The 24,239-nt window shown below is 42.2% G+C and overlaps 1 protein-coding gene across 9 annotated transcripts in view; it reads left to right on the top strand.

Annotated features, from left to right (window-relative positions):
* DOCK9 (dedicator of cytokinesis 9) overlaps positions 1 to 24,239 on the top strand; it is a 254,743-nt gene that overhangs the window by 82,129 nt on the left and 148,375 nt on the right. For 3 of the 9 annotated variants that reach the window (XM_031684409.2, XM_072976486.1, XM_006208322.3), the window contains exon 1: positions 10,531 to 10,828. The exons of the other annotated variants lie outside the window; for them this stretch is intronic. In XM_031684409.2, the coding sequence (XP_031540269.1) occupies positions 10,703 to 10,828 (126 nt within the window). In that variant the 5' untranslated portion in view covers positions 10,531 to 10,702. Of the gene's footprint in view, positions 1 to 10,530; positions 10,829 to 24,239 lie in introns of those variants that run through there. 9 annotated transcript variants of the gene reach the window in all.

Genomic DNA, 24,239 nt, shown 5'->3' with positions numbered 1-24,239 from the left:
TTTTGTTCTACATTCTCTTCAGGAAAGTACACCACTAAGCACCTGTTTCACTGTGTGATCATGCCATTAAAATAATTTGAGAGATGTGTGAAGCTTGTACTGCTCCTTTCTCATTGGCTTGGAATTGAAAGGCGTTTTATCTGGGCAGGGGTTGGGGAGGAAGGTAGCAAGGAAGGTGGGTGTGAAGGGTGATCCTGGTGGAAGAGCCCACCTACAGAGTTGTGCTTTCCCAGAGAGTCCAGCTAAATGGAAATGATCAATCACTAGTGAGTTGAAACCGATCAATCACTAGTGAGTTGAAACCTGCTGTGGCGTTTCAGTAAGGCCAAGGTGTGTGTCCAATGCCTGGAGGACAGTAAACTTTTTGGCCTCATCCCCACCCCACCCTCTGCTTTCAGCAACATACCATCATCTGTGTCATACCTGTAAGAGATATATCTGGGAACCCATCCATGTTTCCTTGTATGGGGTCTGGGCTTAAACATCGTGGGTGTTCCTCCTGTATCTTTTATGTTATTAAATTAAGATCGGTGCTTCTCAGACATAGGTGAAAGCCTGCAGCATAGGTGTCACCTGGGGGGCTGTGAAAAATACAGATTCCTGGGTCTCAGCTCAAGACTCCCAATTTGGAAGTTCTGGGTGGGGTCCTGGATCTGTATAATGCAGAGGTGAGCAGGCATTTGACAGGTTAAGATCAGAAGGTGGTAGGGGAACATTCCAGACCCATGGACAACATTTCTGGGAGCACGGAGGAGGGTGTGAGGAGCAACACAGTCCGTGTTCTTTGTGCATGAGATTCGAGGCATAGGGTGCTGAGGAGGGCAGGGAGACTGCAGTGGGTCTGTGTGCTGTGCCATCCCTGCAGGCTGTGACATGAAGGGTTGTCACAAGTTTGCATGTGGGGAGACTGCCCTGCCCTGGGAGCCAGGTCTCCAGGTTATTCTGTTTGTTCCTTCCTTCCTTCCTTTGGGGGATTAAAATGAGAGGAAATGCTTTGCTCTCATATTTCCGTCTTCCCTCACTCTGTTCCATGTTTTGGACAATTAAGAGGTTTCACCTATGAGTGAACAAGAAAATAAAAGAGGTTTCCATAGAGTGAGGTTTTGGTCCTTTACCCAAATTGCGCCTGTATTCAGTTAATGTTCTAAGGTATAAGAACTTATGTTGCATTTGAGTTTTAAATCTTTTAAGTTGTGGATAATATCTGAAGATCTGGTTGGTCACTTGTGGGCCAGTTTTCAAATAGATGTTGGTTTTATCTTTATGGCCAAGGCAAATGAAAATGAACCCTTATTAATCTGATTAAGGTGTTTTGCCACATAGCAGCCCTGTGACCTCGGACTAATTCCCCAACTTCCATGCCGTGGTTTCCTCATCTGTAACATAGATGGTAGGGGAGCAATACACTACATCTCACCATGTCAGCCGTATTGAATGAAGCCTGAGGCAAAAAGAAAAAATATCAGTAGTACTGATCTTATCTTTATTTCAAGTTTTGATTTGTTTACCATGACTTTTTTGGGGATATTAACTTTGATTTTATTTGAGTATTTCATTAAATTTTATTTATCTTGATTACTGAGGTTTTAGCACTATCTTAAATTCTATTCCTCAATTGACTGTCTTACTTAACTCATCCCAGCCCTGGCCAGGGAGGAAGTATTGTATATGCATTAGCTGCTTTCTAGATACAATTTTTAAAAAATTCCCGAATAGTAATAAATGGCTTTAGAAGTTTCAAAAAATGTGTTTAGTTTAAAATAATTCATGCTTATTAAGGGAAGTCTAGAAAGTATAGCTAAGTAGAAAATAGGGAAAATAAAAGCCTTTGTTCCATACTTCAGATACATCCACTATTAACAATTAAATTTCAGTTTTCATTTCTTATTATTGTCTATTCTTATATTTTCAAGCCTAGAAAACTCTCCAGTATTTTTTTTATTTTTGGCTTCCTTAAGGAGATACATGTTTGAAAAGGAGGTAAAATTATGTTTGAAATGAACTTTAAAATATTCCGATCTACTTAATTACTAGCTTTCAGATTAATTTTGAAACAGCTCCAAAGCACAGTAACTGTGTGGACTTAGGGTAAAAGTTATATAATTTATAAGAACACCGGTTTCTGTAAACATACCTCCTTCTAGTGTTATTATTGTTAAGGGTTACATTGAACTGAATTAAATGAGAATGTATGTCGGGTGCTGAGCACATAGTAGGGACTTGGGGATGTTTTCCTTGCCCACCTCTGCCAGACCCCAAGCCACTCTCTTCCTTTTCCTCTCCGTTCTGTGTGAAATTCCTGTGACAGTTACTTAAACAAATAAATAAATACTGACTTCTGGATTTAGGTCTTGGCAAAGCACTAATGGATGTGTGTGCCTAGAGAGTTACTAAATGCTTCATGTAACATTGGAGCCTCGTTTATTTTGTATTTATTTAACCTGCTGTTTTTGGATGGACAGAGGGACTTCAAGATCTGGCCCCTTTTTGTGGAAAGTCCAGTGGAATATTCATAGCCCCTGGTGCTCTGCTTTTCAGAGCTTGATTAGACATTGCCTTCTCTCTTTTAACCACACCTCGTGGAAGTTTTTTCCCTTGTGTGGGCAAGGAAAGCTGAAGCCCATTGTGTTGCACATGTCATACTTTAGAAACGTAGCAGAAGTAACTCTGGACTATTCAGCAACTCCATCACCACCACCACCGTGTGTGTGTGTTGATTGGCAGTGAAGGGAAGCTCTGATGGCCCCCCTTCCGTGACATTTGCCTTCCCCCCACCTACCTTGTTTGTACCTCCCTCCACCTCTGATCACCATTACTTGTAGCTTATCTATGAAAAATTCATTTAGTTTAGTTATGTATTTTTATAAGCACTCTGGGGGAAGGTTTGACTGGTCAGGATGTGTTGTCCAGGAATAACGTTTAAACCCCCTAAAGCTGTCAGCTTTGTTTTCTATTCCTTGTCAGTCTCTTAATTTCACAAAGGAAATCAGTCACAATGAGCTTGGAAGAAGTGGAAGGCCCTCACTGAGGTAGCAGGATGGAAAAGGATATATCATCTTTGCCGCTGATGAGTTTATCTTATGGAAGGGACATAATCTAATGCTTTTTAAAAGAGGGGACTTCCCAGTTATTGTTAGGGAACTGGTATTATTATAAATTATCATTGTCTTAAAATGCAAGCTAAATTTAGCTGAAAGTGCTAGGGGGAGACTCCATACCCTCTTTGCCAAGTTTCCTCATGCAGGGTCTGCCCCTTGCTGCCTGGGGGTGATTTCCTTTTTGCAGAAGTAGGTGTGCAGTGTTGGCTGGACTGGTTCTCTCCCCGCCCCCACCATGTCAGGGGGCTGATGGCCATGAACTGTGACACTTAGGAGTGATCATAGCCATGTGACCTTTTCCAGCTTGTCCCACTTCTGTTGTCTGTACATCAAGATGGTCCTCTGGTTTCGCACCATATAAACACTAATGAAAATTAAATTAACGTACACAGAGACTTCATAAACCCTCAGTTTGGAGGGTGTTTATTTGCATTTTTCGTTAAATTGTTTTGAGAGATGGATATGGGGAGTGAAAGAATGGACATTTTTGTCTTCCATTTACAACGAATAAGGCATTTGAAAGAAAAATGTTAGTGCCTTTAAAAAAAAGCTTTTGTTTTTCTCACCAGGCACATTCTCTGGCCCTTAACATTTGTCAGGTGGTGAGGAAAGTTAGAAAATTCTAACTTCGTGTGAACTCCCTTGATGCTTGGGTTGGTGACAAGTCAAGTCAAGGTGAGGCAGTTTCATCATTTATTCTATAAGCAAACACTTATAGATTGCCTGCTGTGTACACAGTACATAACCATCGCCCCTCCCTGCGCTCCCAGCTGACGAGAGGAGATAAAACTCTCTGGAGTAGCTCCAGTCAAGGTTGAGGCTGCAGCAGGCTGGGCTTTGGTAGCTCAGGCTGCAAGTTTCATTTCCTGAGAAAAATCCCAGGCACATTATGTTTTCCTTGGCTTTGTAAATTTCCATCTCTAAAACAAATCATGGACGCTGCTGGCTGAATGATCATTATTGTGATTAAAATAAATGGTTCACAGAAAATCTGTTGGTGTCCAGAGTGTAAGAGCTCTGTATCCAGACTGAGGGGATTCAAGAACTGTTTTTTGAGCACCTCCCCTGTTTTAGGAGCTGGGAATAGAGCAGTGAGCAAGAGACAAAAATCTCTGTCTTCATGGAGCTGCTGCTTTTTTAAATTGGAGTTAGACAGACACTAAACAAATAAGAAAAACAGAGTATAGAATGCCAGATGGTGATGAAGGCTGTGTGAGAATGGAAGCAGGGAAAGGGGTGTCATGGGTGGGGTAGGGCTGTCTTTACTGAGAATCTTCTTGAACATTTGTGGCTGCAGGTTCCTCCGCACAGTGGGACACATCCTTTATCCACCTGGGTCTTGGGAATGAACCATAGTTAGCTAGGATAATTATGGTGGACATTCTGATCCCTGTTTTCCTGGTAGGGGAACTGGGCCCCTAGAGGGGTGAAGTCCTCCCTAAATTCACACAGCCAGAACCAGAGAGCAGCCTCTAGAAGCAGGAGGACCCTGCCTAGCTTACTCTCCTTATCTAAACACAGAGCCCTCTTTAGGGCCCGTGCCCTCTTTCCTAGCGCGGTGGGCTTACCCTCAGGCTTTGGGGAGGGGGCAGAAGGCCTCTCCGCCCACTTGTTCACCAGTAGAACATCCTGGGGTTCTCGTCCTCTGCCAGCCTCGCAGCTCTGCCCCTGCCCTGTTGGAAATGAATGAATGAATGAATCTCGCACGTTTAGAAATATATCCACCTTTCAGTCTTTGCGGTTTTCTTTTGTGTGTAGTATGGCAATATGATTTTGAAATGTTTAACATTCCATTGCAGTGGTATATTTTTCCCCAAATGTCATCAATACAGGAAGTTTTATTAATATTTTAGGTATGTAGAGCTGGAAAGATCTTTTGGTGTAAGTTCTTCATTGTTTTATGAGTGAAGTGTGTGGGACCCAGAGAGGTGAAGTGACTTTTCTAATGTCACACAGCAGTTGAGCAGTATAGTGGGGGCTAAAACCTCAATGTAAGCTTTTTCTATGACAATGTCTTGTAATACACCTTATTCGTTTTTTCTGAGTATATAAGTGTTGGGTACTTTCAAAGAAAATCTGGAAACAAAACAGTTTAGAGAAAAATAAAATCACTAAGTCTTACATACCAGAAATAATCATCAGTCACATTTTGTTGTATTTTTTTTCAGTCTTATATGTTTGTATAATTGTGGGCATTTCCTCAATGTCTTTAAAAGTTCTCAAAAAAAAAAAAAACAACTTTTATTGGTTCACTTATTTGCCCTGTTTGGAGGTATGCTTTGTTGGACTTTGATTGTCTACTGGGCATTGGGCTTCATCTGATGACCCTTTTGCTGACTTGGCCGTCAGTCAGCAAATAAGACTGCAGGTGTTGACACTGCTGATTGCCATCTAATGGTCTGTGTATTCAGCCATTTAAACTGTTTCAGTTGCTTTATCTCTACTTAATTGCATTTGAACCTGCTAGAGTGAAGAGCTTTGTGTCTTAAAACCTCTTTTGGCTCTCTTGCTCATCTCTTTGGACCTCAATTTCCTTATTCTGTGAGTGGAGGGTCTTCCCTTGGTCCCTGCTCTAAGAACTAGGTAAACTCTTAGGGCCTCTCCCCAGAAGTCACACAAAATTTTGAGTGTAATTTTAGAGGGTTCATGGACCCCCCCCCAAGTTCAGCCTTGGATTCTAGGCTAAGAAACACTAGGCTTGATGATAATGTATATTGCATTTATGTGATTACTTCATTAAATCTCCAATCACAGAAGTAATTGAGGTGAGCATTAGAATTTATATCACAATGTGTTTTTCTGATATTAACTCTTTGGGAGTCCCCAAGAGTCTGAGACAGAAACACTCTCTCTTGTCCCCTCCCACTCACCTCTCCTGCCCCCACATCTGTCCTACCTTTTTGTCACTGCATTCCTCCTCTACTGTAACTGACTGTTTAGCACTTTGCTCCCTGCACCTGTTGTCTTGTCCTGTTCTCTGTGTTGCTGCTTCTATGTACCATATTTTTATTTTCTCAGAAGGACAGATCGTATTCCCAACACTTCTTTTCTTTGGCCAGCAAGGTGACCAAGTACTAATACACTGTGGAACATTGTCATTTGCTCCCTTTTGTAATTTTTCTTAATAATTTTTACTTGCTGTTTCACATTTTCCCAGAAAAGAGAAAAGGAATGATTACTTTGGAATACATGTCTAATATGTATTTAAGTCTTTGCTCCAAAGCATGTGTGTTTCCAAGTATATCTTTGTCTTAAACGATGTCTAGCAAATTTTACAGAAGAACGTCTTCTTAGCTGGGAGAAAGGAACATTTTAATTTTTAGGAAATGGTCCACTGGTTTTCAGTGTAAGAGCAGTTGAATGCTTCTGCCTTAATTTGGGCCATTAACAAATGAAAATATTTGCATGTTTTTCAACCACCAAATTGCACTTTAGAGCTAAAGATAACCAGTGACACAAAATTGACAGAAGTATTCAATTCAGCCAATATGTTTTGAATGCTTGTAGTACTTCAGACACTGGGGACTCAAGGGTGGTTAAGATACAGTCCCTGCCCCTATGAATTTACAGTCTCACCGAAGAGTGCAGTGCATACAAACTTAGTGAGAGGTGGACTGTGAAAAGCTCCACAATGAAGGTAAATGAACGTAGTACCCCATATGGTATCAGAAGAGGAGCTAATTCATTCTGACGAGGAGGACCCAGGGAGTTTCATAGAGAAGGTGGCGTTTAAACAGCGTCTTGGGGCTTGTTTAGGCGTCCTCTGGGTGAGAGGGCCCTTCATCCAGCTTCATACTTTTCAGAATGTGATGGAACTTCATCTTATGGTGTGAGGGGGAAGATAACTTTGGAGTCTAAAGTTAGCCTTCCTTATAGTAAAAATTTGCCCTTGAAAAATTCCTTAAATTTCCTGTAAAGTTTTCATGGTTTTGTGTACCCAACCTGCATAATAATTTGTATATATATTAAAATCTGAGAGCTGAAACCCATGTACAGGAGCACCCATTTCATCTGACTTCTGGAATGTTCCTACTTTCCCCATGGGTTTTGCTCCATTCTGTTTTTAACAGTAAAACTCTATACCCTTAATGCTTGTTAATAGATGTAATTGTTATTTTAAGAGTTAAACTAGTTACTGTGTGAAAGACCTTGAGGTTGCTAGAGTTAGGGGCTTATTAGTAAATGTGGATTTGAATCCAGAGGTCCAATGTATACCTTGTTCGTTTGAAATGTTGTAAAGGAAAATTTGACCACCTCCTTCCTGTCCTTCTAAGATGGCATTTCCTCTTGTGGTTGCTCTGACCAGATGTCATTCTCATGTCCCCAGACATCGATCTCATGAAATCCCTTAGAGAAACCACATCCTACTTGTTGGTTGAAGTTGGGATGTTAAATGCTGTACCGTGTGACTCCCTTTGATGGGCAGACTTCTAAAGTGTTGGTCTGTCTTAAATGAGCAGAATAGAACAAGGACACTTTACGTTGCCTGAGAAGTTAGGTGGCAGGAAAGCTGACAATAGTATCTCCAGTCCTCTAAGTCCTGAGAATGTACTTTTTTCATAAATTGGACCTACTTGAACGTGATAGACTGGATGAATATCTTGCTCTCAGAATTGCTTTCTTTTGTTTGGGGTTTAGGTGTAATGCTCAGAGATGGTGGTGGGCAAGCTATGTGAATTTTGCTGCTGCTTTTCCTATAAATGTTGAGAACCTTGTCTACACATTAAACAGTTCCCTTTTATGCAAATCTCTGTGTGAGAAACTTTTCAAAAGATTTACTTGCTTTACAGCTTGTTATGTTTTCCTTTTGATGATGTGAATTATGGAACTGATTACGTTTGCCATTCTGTCTTGGCTGCTTGGAAGCCCAGAGCCAATTCAAAGATTTTTCTTTGATTACAGAAGAAGTATAAATTCATGGCTGAAGTTTTGAAAAATATAGAAGAACTTTAAGAAGAAGATGCCTGGCTCATGGCATGAACACGGGGGAATCAAGACAACTATTTGAAGCCCTTTGTCATAATCAAGCTGCAGAGGGAAGGGCAGTTGGTTTGAAATTGCTGAAGCACTTTGTAATGTGTTGTAGCAACGCAGTTGGTGAAATTCTTGTTTTAGGTCACATATCCAGAGTCCTGAATTTTGGGGGGAAGGGTATAGCTCAAGGGGTAGAGCCCATGCCCAGCACCCAAGAGGTCAGGGGTTCAATCCCCAGTACCTCCTTGAAGTGGAAATCAGTGAAGAAACCTAATTACCTCCCCGTCGTAAAAGAAACGTTGCAAGCAAAGTCCTAAATTTAAGACTAAGGTTAACATCTTCAGATTGGAATAACAACAGTAGTTACAATTAAATGAACACCTACTATGTATCAGGCACCGTGCTATGCCATTTTTCCCCTTTTACCATTTCATTGAAATTACCTTGGTTGGATTAAATCCAGATGCTGCCTTTTATCTTTTTTTAATTGCTGATCGGTAGCTTTTATGTATTTGTGTCTTTTAGCAGTTGACATTGTTCGAATAGATAGCTGGTTTAGCATAGCATTATAGTGAAAAGTGTGTACACTGGACCCATATTGCCACTGTGCTGTGTGACCTACACATATGTAACCTTTCTGTGCATGTTTCCTCATCTGTAAAATGGGAATAACCATGTTACCTACTTCACAGGGTTGTTACGAAGATTATTAAATTACCCGTGCAGGTCTTGGGACATGATGATCACTTACAGCGTCCATAAATTAAATAACCTTTTAGTTCCTTCTTGTTACTTACAGAATGTCAGGATATTTTGACCCAATAAGTAGAATAGCATTTTTCTCCTTAAAAGTCTAGAACTTCTAGTGGCTTAATGATGAAGGGGATTTGAGGAAGAACTGGACTTTTTAGAACTTCTCGAGCCATTTCAAAAAGATTTTTGAGTTGTTGGTTATGTTATACTTTACAGAGGCTCAGTTTATTTGTTTTGTGCTGTGGGTTGCCTCCTCTGATTTATAGAACATTTCTAAGTTTCGATTTGACTGTTCAAATCTGTATTCATGTAACTGAAACTCTGGTTTTTTTCCTAACCTCTTGTAATTTTACAAATATAAAATTTAAAAAATTCATAGATTGTATTATTTCAGAACACAGATTTGGTGAGTTTATATTTACCCTGAAAGATATTACCCAAATTTAAGAAATAAGATTCCGGGTGGTGAGGGACAGAGACTGAGGTGGCCTCCAGAGGCTCTGGTAGAAGAAGAAGGACATGTTGGGTAGGGTGCAGCTTGGCCTGGAAAGTAGATTTGTACCTGTATTTTATACACTAGTTTATATATTTTCCTTGGTAGATACACCTGTACCTGATGGTACCTGTTGTTGCTATTTGATAGCTCATCATTTACCTATTACTACTGCTACTTCTGTTATTTACTGTTAATAATTTCTCCTTGATTTTAATGAAATAAGCAGGATAACTAATTGGCAGAAGCTCTGCAGCATCCCAGGAGGACAGATTAATATTTCATCCCATCTTAATGCTCATTTCCATGTAATTTTTAATAAATCCCTTAACACTTCTGTTTTGGTTTTTCCTAAAAGATGACTTTAAAATGAATTAAAAATTAATCTACTATTAATGTGAGGAAATATTAAAAATGGCAGGCTTTTGGGAAAACACATTTTGGGTGCTATCACCACTGAACCGTGGGGTAGTGACCCAGCTACTTTGCTATGTTTTTGTGCAAATCCCTATTAATTACATGAATCTGTCATTTATAATGTCCATTCATCTTGCCTTCTCAACTTACCCTGACACTCCTGGAAGAGAGAGACACTTACTCTGCCTTATATTTTTATATTTTAATCCCCTTGGTACCTAGTACCAGACTCACATCCCTGTTGATGGATTTAATGTAATATTCTGTTTAATAAAAGCATTTACTGTGATATGTGGTATTTTATGAAAACGTTTGATGACCTCGTCTTTTATCTACTATAAAACAGTAGATAAGTTTGGCGTGCTGCCGTCTGTCGTGCAGGGAGAAGCTCGTTCCCTGCACCTGCATGTGTGGAGTGCAGGCGACAGGAACCCCTTGCTGGTTGCCCTTCCCTCCTTTGCTGATCAGCCAAGCATTTGGTGTTTAGCAATAACATGAGGGAAAGCATCCAGAAACTATATAAGAATTTTAGAGCAGCCAGATGACCTAGCTTCTCTTCAGTTCCAGATTTGAAGTAATTATGAAGGAGTCTAACTGTGACTGGTTTTCTTTTAAAAACACTGCACTATTTTGATTCAGGTCGATGTGGCCAACACTGCGTGGGGCAGACACAATAAGGCCGGTGTTTATCGGAGAGGCAGTGCACTGTGTATTGTACAGTTCGGGGTTTGTTTTCCTTTGGCTGGAGAGTGGGAACCTCCCATTTTCCGAGGAGTAGTAACACCCCTGGAAGCTGGCCCTCCCACCCTGGCGGGCTCTGTGGACCCAGACGGCAGGGCTGGCCGCTTATGCCTGGGAAGCTAGCTTCCTTTCCGTCCTCGGGCCCCTGGCATGCGTGTGCCTTGCACAGCTGAGGGCTCGCAGCTGTCCCAGTTGCAGACCTTCTGACTTGTGTTTTCAGACGAGGATGCAGGCTGATAAGTGCAGGACAAGTAGTAGAAATGTCAAAAAGGAGCTGGTGATCGAGTCCCCCGTGCAGTGCAAGGATGCAGCCCAGGGAGAAGTGGAAGCAGAGAGCCCAGGGCCAGTGCTGGTAAGAGGGGCCTGTCCGTGGGGTTTTTCTGCCTTTTCCACGCTGCGCTTTCACCGCGGGTGGGTGCTTGCTGCCTTCTTGCACTCTGGTTTGATTTTAAACTTGCCTTGCCTGTCTCTGGTGAACTCTCTTCTCTCTCTTCTCCTGTAGATTGACTTCGGTTCCACTTTGATTCCTCTTTGGGAGGAAAGATATGTTTACGTTTTGTGGGTGAATATGGTTTCCAGGAGGCTTCTTTATATAGAACAACAATGTATTGTTCAAAGTTATGTCCCACCTAGCTGCACTGTTGCCAAACGTAAACCCAAGAGACACACAGTAATTGCCTTCATAGGGTTGGAAAGATGTCCTTTGCAAAATTAAAATACTTTTACAATATGTATTTATATAATTGTAAAAGTTAGGATGATGATATTGGGGGATGGTGGGTAAGGAACATAACTGCTGAAGTTACATGTGTTCTCACTCATTTTAACAGGTTTGCCTTGAATTGAACAAAGTAAGAAACAACATAAACTTTGAACCAATTGATAAAAAAGTTTCTAGTCTTAACAGTAGCTAAACTTAGAGCAGTTTGGATAAATTCAGGTGCTTGTGTAGACTTTGGGAGGAATGTGAAAAATGGTTTTGTTGTTGTCATCAATGAGTGGGTTGTGCTTCTCTCTCGGAATTTCTTTAGTACAATAAAGGCACATAATTTTTTAAGCAAACTGCAAAAAACCACCAACATGCACTGCAGAGGGGACAATTGAGCCTTTCAAATGATCTGTTTAAGGGATTGTTAAACTTAGCACTTTTACATAGTGATTTTTTAAGCATGGAGATTCAATTGTTGTTATCATTAACCACTTTATGATTTTATTAAGTTAATGTCTTTAAGAACTTAAACTTCTCTGTTATGGATTTGCTTTGAATTAAGTTACTTTTGACCTGTGAGACTGCTTTATATTCTATTGCCTTCAAAATTATATTGCTAACTACAAACTGAGAAAGTCTATTAAAGTGTGATGGCCTTTTTCACTGCAGGTCTCTATCTGAGAGATTTAGTACTCCTCCCTGCCTCCTGCCCCACCTCCTCCCCTGTATATTGTTTAGAGATGTTATTTGTTATCTTGGATTCCTTTCTGCTAGCACAATAGTTCATTTATCTATTGAGAAGCTTGAGCTGCTTACATGTAGTAATAGATGTAACTGGTTAAAGCTCCCAGCTGATGTCCCTTATGATTTCTTGGAGGAAGTTGTGTGGTTTGGGTTCCCTTGTGAATATTCTTAAAAATCTTTTGTCAGTAATTCTCCAGATGTGTAGAAATATTTGTCCAGAGGATTAAATACACTGTAGAAAGATGCTCTGTGATTTTTTTTTTTAAATCATCCGAATGATTTTTAAAAAACTTGCTCCTCTTTCTTGTGCTTGAAACACCAGCCATTCATGTCCCAGTTATTCGTTTAGGTCAACTCTTAACTCCAGGCAGTTCCACGGGGAGTTCGTTTTCCACTGAAATGGATAGGGCCTTGCCGGCTACAGCTGCACCTGGTGGGAGGGCTTGTGGGGACCCAGGAGCTCCTGGCTGCAGGAGAGCTCTGGCTCAGAGCACCTGCGGAGAGAGGTGTGAGGGAGAGGTGAGGACAACAGTGATACAACAAGTAAGTTTGTCTTATCTGATGGTGTTTCTCTTCTTTCAGTGAGGTAAGCAAGATAAAAAGAGCTGCTATCAGATCAGAGAGGCAATGATATTTAAGCAGAGCCCCTGCCCAGGGCAGATCTCCTTACCTGTGATTATTACTGCCCACAGCAAATGCGAATTTAACAAACTGCTTAGAATGCAACTTTTTTCCAGATAATTTTTTTTAAAGCATGCCAGCACAGACAAGAGAGATCTGTGTTGTAGTGCTGTTCGTTATTATGATGTCAGTAGCTCGCTTGCTTGTTGAGAAACCCCAAGTCTGTAATGTTTAAGTTAAGTAACTTATTTTATTGAAGAGGTAGCATTTTGAAATCAAGTTCTGCTGGTTTTAGTTATATACAGGATCAGTCCTTGGGGGAAAATATTACATAGTTTAGAAAGCATGAAAATAATTAATACATGAAAGTAGAAATATGAGTAGTGTAAAAATAGGGAAATGTAAAGTGCCCCTAATTTTACTCTCCAAAAGTGCCTGCTGTTAATTATTTGGTGTATATGCTTGCACACTTTGTCCCATGCACCTAAAAATACAACTTTTTAAAATAGAAGTATAGTCAGTTACAAATGTGTCAGTTTCTGGCATACAGTATAATGTCCCAGTTATGTATGTGTGTGTGTATATATATTATGTGTGTGTGTGTGTGTATTCTTTTCCATTAAAGATTATTACAAGATATTGAATATAGTTCCCTGTGCTACACAGAAGAAATTTGGTTTTTATCTATTTTTACATATAGTGGTTAACATTTGTGAATCTCAAACTCCCAAATTTATCCCTTCCCATCCCCTTACCCCCAGTAACAATAAGATTGTTTGCTATGTCTGTGAGTCTGTTTCTCTTTTGTAGATGAGTTCATTAGTGTCCTCTTTTTTTCTTTTTCTTTTTTAGATTCCATGTATGAGTGATATCATATGGTGTATAAAGACATAACTTATTGTGTGTATGTGTTTGGAAAATAGTATTACCGATTTCTGCATTAATTTTCTCCCATAATATATGAAGAACATCTTTCTTGGTCACTGAAGTATAATTGATTTACACTGTTGTGTTAGTTTCTAGTGTACAGCATGGTGATTCAGTCATATACACACACACACACTCTCTCTCTCTCTCTCTCTTTTTCATTACAGGTTATTACAGGATACTGAATATAGTCCCATGTGCTATACCATAGGGTCTTGTTTATTTTATATATAGCAGTTTGTATCTGCTAATCTCAAACTCCTAGTTTATCCTTCCTCCATCCCCTTTTCCATTTGATAATCAGAAGTTTGTTTTCTCTGTCTGTGAGTCTCTTTCTATTTTGAAAATGAGTTCATTTGTGTCATTTTTTAAGATTCCACATATAAGTGATATCATGTGATATTTGTCTTTCTCTGACTCACTTCACTTAGTATGATAAATTCTAGGTCCATCCATGTTGCTGCAAATGTATGCCATCATTTTTAATGGCTGTACCATAATATGATTCAATTTGTTTTCAATTTTTTGCCATTAGTACAATAGACACTCATTGAGAAATGCCTCTGTGGGCAGTGAATGTACTAGTAAATGTATCTGAAAGCATTTATGCTGGTCAGAAGAAGTACTTTTTCTATAAAACTTCTCTCAAGTTAATGTTTCTTTCCCCTCTGCCAGGGTAACAGTTAAGTTTCCCTTACAGTGGTTGCTTGTTCTGTGCCAGGTAAAGTCAGTGTGTCTAAGAGAAGTATGTTTGGGCATTATAGATTTTCAAAGGCTGCAAGATTCAATTTACAGGCACCTACGTAGGTAGGTCTTGTTGCTTCATTGTGTCAGTAAGCTGGGGAGGAAGTTCATGGTGAAATTTCCCCATTCCTGCCCAGGATCACTGCCAACCCCATAGAAAAATGACTTTGTGGGCTGTGAATGACGAACAGGGGAACAATCAGGATATTCTTGATGTTCTGCAAGTTAGTGACCCTGCTTACAGTTGATTTCCTATTTTCACCCCCAAAACTCTAACGTAATTCCTGGAAATAATTCATTCTAATTGTAAGGCTCAACAATTTAGAGGAAAAGGGTGTGGCCTCGAGAGTCATGACTGGCTGGGGTCTGTGTCCTGGGTTTTTTACCCTTTCACTGGGTTACTTTCAGGACGCAGGTACAGACTGCAGCCCAGGTCTTATTTTGGGACTTTTGAAGGCTGAAAGACGTGAAGATGGAGAGAACAGCATTTCACGTGTTTGGCACACTCACTAGGTATTTTTAAAGAATATCTTTTCAGAGGCATCTTTTCTGTTTTTGATGTTTTTCTGGGATCTTCAGGTGTCAAACACTGAATCTGAGTTCTTATTTTAATACTTGAAAGAATAAATGATTAGCTAAATGAGGAGGCAGCATGTGTACCAATGAAGAAAGGGGTAGGAGACTGGGCTTCTGGTCAGACAATTCAGTGCATTACCTGGGAAAACCTTTTCTCTCTGAAGTTCTGTTTACTCTAGAAACAGCAGAAGCAAATTAAAATGCAACCCCCTGAGACACAAGCTTATGGGCAATGATCATATTGTTGTCAATTGCCTATAAGACTTTAGAGGACTGTGATTGTGTTATTAAATTATAAAGCCCTTCTGGCCTCTATGTTTTCCTGCCTCCCTTTAGATGTCTTCAGAAATAATGAATGATATAACAGTGATGACATTTAATAAGTAGCTTCTTGTTTTTAAAATATTGAGTGGTGAAGGGAAGATGTCCTGCAAGTTCTTTGTAATAACATATTCCCAGGTGACAAAAAACAGGACACTTTGCTTATTCAGAACCACAAGCCTTCACTGTGCTCTTTGGCTTTCCCCTTCATTTGTTTATCTCTTTGTTCATTCAGCTGCATCTGTAAGGACTGAGATTTACCAGACATACTGGGTAGTGCCCTGGGGATACAGAGTTGAGTGAGATATACGCTCCCTCTCCCCAGGTCATGAGGGGCTTCCTTCCTCAGAAATACTTTTCACGTGGTATTTTTTAGGCACAGTGAGTGTGAATCTCACCCATCCTTTTCCGCTTAAGCATATAACACTTAAATCATCATTGGCTCCAGCAAGGACACGTTCTATTTTTCAGTTCCTAGAGCAGGCCCAGCACTGCTCTGCTGGGTGCATGGGGACCCCTGACCGTTCTCATGAACAGTCTGCGGACTGAGGCCCCGCTGCTGCACATGTGTTCTGTGGAGCCTGGGGTGGGAGGACTCTTTGGGAAGCACATGCGTCTTAACCCAGAGACGGCGGTTCCACAGCTCGTGTCACTGCCTCGTTACAGCCGGAGCCACTCTTCCCTTCCGGGAGGTGTCCTCATGGAGAACGTGGAAGTCCACTCAGCTCTGGCGAGTTTCTTTTTTCACGTCTGTCATCAGCGTGCAGAGTGGCTGGTCACTGTTTTTTACAACAAAGTAATGCCAGTTTTCTTTCTTTCTTTTTTTCAGTGTAAGAATAAAAATAGAAAATATTTATGTAGTGCCTTGCTTTGTGCCAGATGCTGTTTTAAACCTGTTAAATACATTATTTCAGTTAATGCTCCCAATTCTAGGAGGCAGGTGCTGTTACTACTAGTCTTTTTACCTAACCTCTCTGTGCTCAGGAGATTAGGAAACCTGCTCAAAGTCATACACTGAAGAAGTGACAGAGCCACAATTTTAAGTGGCCAGTCAGGTTTTCCAGAACCCATATCTGAACGCATATGTACGATTCATTAACGAAGATGAATGTATTTGCTTATGATTGGTGCTGGGATTATAAAAATGAAAAAGAAAGGCTGAAAACTCCCTGCCCTTACAAAATTTAAGTATTGTTAGAGAAAGGCCAGTTTCTAAGTGGCAGAAGAGCAGCGGTTGAATAGCACAGACAGACACAGGAGGATGGTCGTGCCGGAAGAAGCTGGAAACGTGAACAGAGTGGAGTTAGAGGTCACTCTTCTTTTGGGCGTCATGTTTTATCATCTTCCCAGAAGTTTATGTGAGAGCATAGCTTGGTGGATTATCTGAGTCTGGAGACGTCTTATTTTCCTCCCTAGAGTTCTTTTTTTTAAATTGACTTACAGCACAATGCAGGATGACCCTGAAATGTTTATTCCCTAACCAGTAAAATAGGCACCGTAGTCACCGCAGTGTTTCGAGGAGGCTGCCACTTGCCCAGTGTGCTCTACCCTTTGACAGGTGGTGGCTAAATGCAAGATGGCAGAGCTGTGGCCCAGGTAGCAGTGCATGGCATGGGTGGTCTCAGAGAAAGCACTTTGGAGAGCAGATTCAGATTCAGATATGGTCCAGGACCTGCCTTTCAGTCTCTGTGGACGACTCTCCTTCCTTCCCCCACCTCACACGAGCCCGCCCCCCACTTCAGTAGTTTTCTCACCTGTAAGAGGAGACTTGCAGAATAAATAATCTCAAAGCTCAATGTTTCATGGTAATTGCTTTGGTCCCAGAATAACCTATGATGAAGTCAGATCAAGATCCTTGGGTTTCTCTTTCAGGTTCTAAGCTTAGTTTATCCTAAGTCCTTTGGGTTTTGAGTGATAAGAGCTGTAAGACAGGGGATATTGGATTTCCACCCAATGTAATGAACAAGACAAGTGCAAAGGGTTGGCAAGGCTGGAAATAAATAGAAGTAGTAGCAGAATTTGGAGCCAGCAGGGAATACTGTCCAGAGGGGTGAGAAGACCTGGCTGGAGCCCACAGATGACACGACTGTGAGTATAACTTTAGAAACAAGAAGGCTGGGAAATTATAGTTTCTCCTCAACTTTCCGGAAGTTTGAAATATCCCCGTAATGTGATACAGCTGGTCCTGAGTTTCTCGTAGAGTAACATTTTGAGGCTTGAGGAGTTTTCCGTGCTTACTTTCCAGGCAAGCGTATGTGCCACTTAGGGGTGGGTCCCTGCGGGCTTTGCCAGGTCCTCGGGGAGGGGCCGGGCTGAGGCTCTGTGTCAGGGTCCCCTCTTGTGGGGAGTTGTCACTGCTACGGGAGATGCAGACGTGAGTGGTGCACAGGGCTCTGTGTTGGTGTCTTTTGAACACTTGACATTTCTAAGCCAAGACTGCGTTTCTGTCAGATGGAGATAGTTGTGGTGTCTGCCCTCCAGACTCCTCATCTCCGAAGGTTGTCTAGACTCCCTTGGTCAACTTCCCTCCTTCACTCCTCACTTAGCGTCGCGCTCCAGAGTGCCACCAGACCACTCTTTCTAAAACACAGATATGGTTATTAATCTCCTGCTTAAACCCCTTTCCTGACTTTCCTTTGCAGAGAAGGCAAAGCACGGCCTACTTGGCCGCTTAGGCTGACCCTGAACTTGCTTGCTGGCCTCCCTCATTTACTGCAGCTTCCAAAATGCATCCTGACCCAGGCCTTGTGCCCATCACCTGGGTGCTTTCATACCTGCGCACAGCACTTCCTTCACCTGGCATGGCTTCACTGCTGGACCATTTCCGTTTATCCTCCAAGTCCTGGATTCACATGCCAGCTCCTCCAAGAAGCCTTTAAACTCTCTCCCCGCATCTTCCTGTAGACTATGTGCTCCTGTGGTCAGTCCTGGCATCATTATGCTAGTGTGTTAAGTCATTAGGCATCTCTGCTGTATTGTCGCTAAAGTGTGTACTCCGGTCTCCCTCACCAATTGGGGGCTTATGCCCGCAGGAGTTGTGGTTTTGTTTTCTTTGTATCCTGTCTGTGACAGAATGCAAAGCTCCACTTTTTTCCCTTTCTTCTCTGCGTGGTCACCTTTGCAGAATTTGAAGAAGGGGTTGCATAAAGGGATTCCAGGAGAAACTGGATGTGAGGATCATCCTCCTCTTCATCCTTCCCTCTTCCACCTTCATCGGTTTAGCCACCGATATTCAAATATGTTGAAATGCCAAAAAGTAACAAGGGATGCTCCCAGAGGAGACTGCTAGGCTAAATGTGTTGTGGGCATTGTGCCCCGAAACTCTGCTGTGCTTCTGTTACTTTTGATCTAAATTAAAATGTTAGCTAACACTTGTGACTTGATGACACATGTACAAACTTGGGCGACCCAGGCCAAAACCCTTCTCCCTCTTCCTCTTTGCCAGCATCCCTTTCTGTTATCAGTGCTGCTGCTTCTCATCAGTTGCACCTGCAACTGTAGCATCATCACCTGTGATGGTTGTTGTAGGACACTTGGAAGAAATCAGTATGTGACCTTGTTACCAGGATGCCAGTAAATTGATTATATGTGGAAAGTAGTGGAGACCCACACAATGTAGGGCAAAGAAGACAGCTCTTCTCGGGGAGAAAGACTGGAAAGCGGGGTCTGTTAGCAACACTGAACAATGCAAGTCGCCTGCTTTTCTTGGCCAAGACTCTACTTGAATGTTTTGAGTCTAATGTGGTAGTTTTCCCCAAATTTGTCTTGTCTCCCCAAGTGAAAATTTCAGGGAGTGGTCTGTCCTTTGTTTTGCCATGTTTTAAAAATTACCTGTATGTTAAAAAAAAAAGTCCATTTCGTATGGTCTTTAATAGTGCTGTCTAATGGAACTCTAGCATGAGCCATATGCATCATTTTAAATTCTTTTTTTAGCCAAATTGAAGTAAAAGAAATAGGTGTAGTTAATTTTCGTATATAAATTCAGCCCAATATTTCCAAAGATATTATCATTTCAGCATTTAATCCTTATAAAATATCAAGGCATTGTACATTCTTTTATTCATACTATGTTTTTGAAATCTGGTGTCTATTTTACACCTATAGCATATGTGAATTCAGGATAACCACATGTGGCTAGGAGCTACTGAACTGAATAGTGCAGGTCTATAACATTCCATAGCTTACACATTATTACACACTCCATAGCTTAAACACCTCAAACTAGAAACTTGGCATTAGTGGGTGAGTCATTGAAAGGAGTACCATATTTGTTATTCTGGTGTGAGGAGGAAATTCATGATTTAATTGTAAGGTTAGGTTTTCCTTGCAAAGCTCATGTCTTTGAAGTATTCAGAGGTAACATAAATGAGACACAACCTAATGGCATTAATATATGTCCCAGCATTCAAACCTGGTTTTTCAGGAGGATGTAGTATTTTGAAGTATGATTTGTAATGTCCTTGAAATGGAAAATGAGTATCCTTCAGGGAATGACTCTGCCTTCTGTCTGTCCTTCTGTGAGATCACAGAGCCGGGCAGTTCAGTGCAGCTTACGTTTCTAGATCTCAGAGCGGTGCAGAAAGCCTCGGATTCCTGTCCTCGCTGGAGGTGTGGAGGCTTGAGCTCACAGTGTGAAGCAATGTTGTGCATTTCTCATACAACAAGAAGTGGAGGCATTGGCACAGCTTCCTGTTCTGGAACTCTGAAATTCCACTCCGTGAATTGCTGGTGGGTGAGGGGAAAGGTCCTGGGCTTGGGGCCAGGAGACCCACAGGTCACCATCTGTGAGACCTTTATTAATTCATGAAACCCCTCTGAGCTTCAGTTTCCCCCTCTGTGGAACGGCGATGATACAACCATAAGAGTTTAGGGGAGGTTTCTAGAGATGATATGTGTGTGATCCAGCAAAGGTGTGTTTCTGTTATAGGGACCAGTAGTGTCTTGTATCTGAGTGACACTTGACTGAGTATGATCCCCAAGTTCCTGCTCTGCACCAGGCACTGTGTATTGAAACCCTCAATAATCCTGCGATGAAGATAAGGGAAGCTGGTACTTTCCCTATTTTCAAATGCAGATGTGGAGACTTAGTAACTTGTCCCAAGGCCACATAGCCAACAAGCAGTTGAGCCAGGATTTTAAAAAAAAACAACTTTTTAATATGAAATTCTCAAACATATGCAAAGGTAGGTAGATGAGTAGAGTGGTTCTCTAACTGGAGTGGGCGCCACCATCACTCACCCATGAAGGAGGCTTTGTTAAAACCCGGGTTGCATGGCCCCACCCCAGAATTTCTGATTCAGTAGATCTAGGGTGACTGTGCATTTCTAACAAGTTCCAGGGGATGCTGGTGCTGCTGGTCTGGGACCACACTTTGAGGACACTGGGCTGTTAAAATGAACTCCTATCCACCTTTCACCACCTCCAACAATAGTGAATATTTTGGGGACCAGGATTTTAATCCTAACTCCCCACACCTGCCCTTAACTGGTCTCTGAATGCTCTTTTCTGGTGACGAAGTGTGCAGAAACTCTCGTGGACTGAAAATGTGTTATGGATATTCCCTTCCCCAACTCTGGTATGTTTAGGTAAGTAGCTTAAAGTAAGTTGTTTTGAAATCGGACTAAATCTGGCTTTTAGAGCCTTTTAGCTTAATTACTTGACCCCTTCATTTCAGAGTTCCAAAAATATCTTTTATTGACATAGGAAGAATTAAGAATTTTTAGGCCATAAGGCTAAAAAAAAGTGGAGGGAGATGGGTTATTGGCTAGAACAGAGTCTGTAGTATGGATTTAAGATAGAATCATTTAGGGACCCACCACGGAGCATCTCTTCCTCTCTTGCTTTCATCACCACTCTTACAGGTGAAAAAATGGTGGGCAGAATGAGCAGCTGGGGTGGTGGGTGTGGGACACACACGCTGAGCCGCCTCTCAGACCCCTGCCTGCTCTCTCCCCCTTCTCCTCACGCTCTTCTTTGCGTTTCTTTGGCTCATGCCCTGGGTCAGGACAGAAGGAAGATACCTGAGGCGCTCTCCACAGGGGCGATGTCCCCATCCCACTCAGCTCTCTCCTCGTGCTCCAGGGCCTGTCTGGCCCTCTCTTCTGCTCTCTGTGGCATCCTCATTGGGCACAGCCAACTGAATGCAGCAGTTACGCAAGTTTCCATCCCATTTTCTAGATGCTATCGATCTGACAGTTTTTCATAGTCTTTAATTCTGTTTATTTCAGTAATTGGATAATAATTCTGGAAAACCACAGTTATTTATAAAAAAGACAAATGCAAAACCCAGGCTCTTTTCCTTCCATCAAATTGATTGATTTTGAGTGTCCAAGTTTTGCTTGTACTGGCATGCCTAATTAAATAGAATTTTTCAAGTGACAAGTTCTCTCACTTGAGTGCTCTTTTTAGTACTGTATAAAAAGGGAATCCAACATCTTATCAGTGCCTTTAATATAAAAAGCTATACTCACAAGTGTGTCATTCTTGGTGTTAATCTGTTCTGGGGATAACACTGCATTTCAGTGTGAGAAATATATTTAGGTGTCTGAGAGTTTGGTGTTCATTATGCGTTCTTCTAAACATTCTCTGGTTCATTAGCTGTTGTGGTTTAACGCTCAGGTTTGAGACTGAGCGTGCTTCTCAGTCCAAGCTTAGATGGGGTTCTCTTTTTCCTCTAGATTTCTATATCACGTGCTTGTGTTTGTTGCCAGTGAACATGCAAAAATTTAAAATATAGAGGCTGCAGGGAAGAGCAGGAACCAGGAAGAGCATGGCCCAGGGGTCAGAAGACCTGGGATCCAGGCCCAGCTTTGCCAGCAACTCCTTCTGGGGCCTCAGGACAGTCACTTAACTCCCATCCATGCACCGACGTGTCCCTATCTGTAAGATGAGAGACCTGGACCAGATAATCTCAGGTTCTGATGTTTGTACAATTGAAGTTCTGACGTTACCAAACCTGTTCCTTTTAAACATGTATGATTCTAAACAGCTGTTGAGACAGTTGTTCCTACACACATTGATGAACAGTCTGTAGAGAGGAACATGGATCACTGGGGAGAATGTGAAAATATTTTGATTATCATGGTCTCCTAAGTTATAATGTGCTGGGTTAAGGGAAGAAGCGCATGTCTACTGCAAGGAGATGGGAGGCCATTTTCCACATCTGGAGGATGTTTGGACCTAGTTTCACATCTCTCCGTCTCTTTGCTCCTGCATGGTTTGCTGGCTTCCTTAGGGCCCTCCTCAACATGGCCCACCTGCCACTCTGGTCTCCTCTTTCATCACCGGCCGTAGTCCAGGGGTGGCCTTGAGACCTGTGGGTACCCCAGATGAGCTAATCTGCCCAGCTATTCTGAACTGCCTGCTGCTTCCTGAACTCACCATGCTCAGAGGGGATTCACCCTGAAACTAAAGAAGCTTCAGTTTCAGGATCCCTTCCCAGGAAGAGACTCCCACAACTTCCTATTCATAACTTTGTATTTTTTTTAATCTTCCCCCTCTGATTATATAGATTTCAAGCCCTACAAAATCTGGTGTATCCATGATCATGTTTCCTGGCTTCTCCATTTTCTCTTCGAGGAATTCCCAGTCCACCCTGACTCCTGGCTGATTCCTGCATCTCTTAGACTCAGCTCTAACTACCTCCTTTAAGAAGCACCCACGTTGTTGGGCTCCTTCATTCACTGAGTGCCTGTGCTGTTCCAGGAGCTGGACAAAGCAGTAATAGTATAAATATAATATAGTAAATAAGACAGAAATCTTTGCTGTCATGGGGCTTGTAATCTGACTCGGGTGGGAGTCAGGTTCATTCTAGTGGGTCAGATGCCACTCCTGGGTCCCCATTGCTGTCAGTCATCCTGCTCCAGATTATTCACAAATCCACCTTCCCTCAGGATCGTGGGCTTCCTGGTGCCGGGGCTGTGTGTTCTTTATCCCACTGTCCCAAAGACCAGGAGCACGGTGCACACGGACAGATTCAGTAAAAATCTGCCGAGAGAAGGAGCACAGATCTGCTCATCACATTTGCACGCGAGGATGGGAGGCAGCTGCTCATTTCCCGTACACACTCTAGGTATAGGAAACTGGGGTTTCTTCCTTCAGGTTTGCCAACTTCAAGAAGTCCTGGTGGGAGTGTCCAGTGAGTGAGAGTTGTATGTAGGACGGTAGTGCAGAAAGGCTGGCGGAGCCACACTGATTAACGTCCGGCTTCAGAGGCCCCTTCCTTCTTACCGCAAGCTGCATTGTCCCCTCCCCAGCCGCGTTGCGGGGGTCTTGTTGACAGTGTTGAGAAGTGCCCCATTTTGAAAGCGGACTCAATTCCGTGAAGGATTTTTATCTCAGCCAATCAGGTATCTTTTGTAGCTCTGCAGATAAATCAAGGAAGTCCTAAATTCTTTATAAGCAGAAATGATGCATTTCTCATTTCTAAAAATAGAATGCTCCAAGAGTTGCCATTTCCTTAGTTTTGCTATTTCAAGAAGTGGCTTTCAGGGTTTCAGCTTGTGTTAACATTTAATTACCAGGCACACAAAGGAAAGAAATGACTGGAAAGTTCACGGGAAGCCATCATGACAGAGGGCAGAGCAGTAGGTTCAGAAAGCCTTTTTATTTAGCTCTTCCCGTGCTTTTCGAGGCTTCATACATGTTTGGCCAACACTGAACTCATTTGTGGGCTGATGCTCTCCAGTTCTGCTGGATTCCAGAGGAATCTCATTTTCCTGGCGCTGAGAAGACTCCCTGGCTTCTGATTGCCATTGAAGCTGAAATTTCAGTTTGCGTGGTTGTTGAGCAGCCAGAACCAAAGCCACAAATGCTGTGTGGGAAGGACTGAGTTAGGACAGCCTCCAGGGGAGATCGCGGGGAGGGCACGTGGGTCATGCTCTTTGGCACCTGTGGGAGCCGCATGCTCACTGGAGGTGGCCTGCTGCGCTGCTGTGACCAGTAGATGGGGCCTGGTGGCCTTGGTGTCAGCGGCTCACCTGTGCCCATGTTGTCCCTTGAAATGCAGCTGCTGCTCCCCAGCATCTGCTCACGTGGCCCTGGCCTCAGGCTGTTTTAGTGAGGCTCCTGATTCTTTGACAGATACCCATCTGTGGGTCTTGACAAGTCTGCCTCCATCCCG

The sequence above is a fragment of the Vicugna pacos genome, chromosome 14 (genome assembly GCF_048564905.1).
Source record: "Vicugna pacos chromosome 14, VicPac4, whole genome shotgun sequence".
Classification (NCBI taxonomy): Eukaryota; Metazoa; Chordata; class Mammalia; order Artiodactyla; family Camelidae; genus Vicugna; species Vicugna pacos.
Note: the sequence above shows the minus strand (reverse complement) of the source record. Positions and strands in the feature narration are given on the sequence as shown.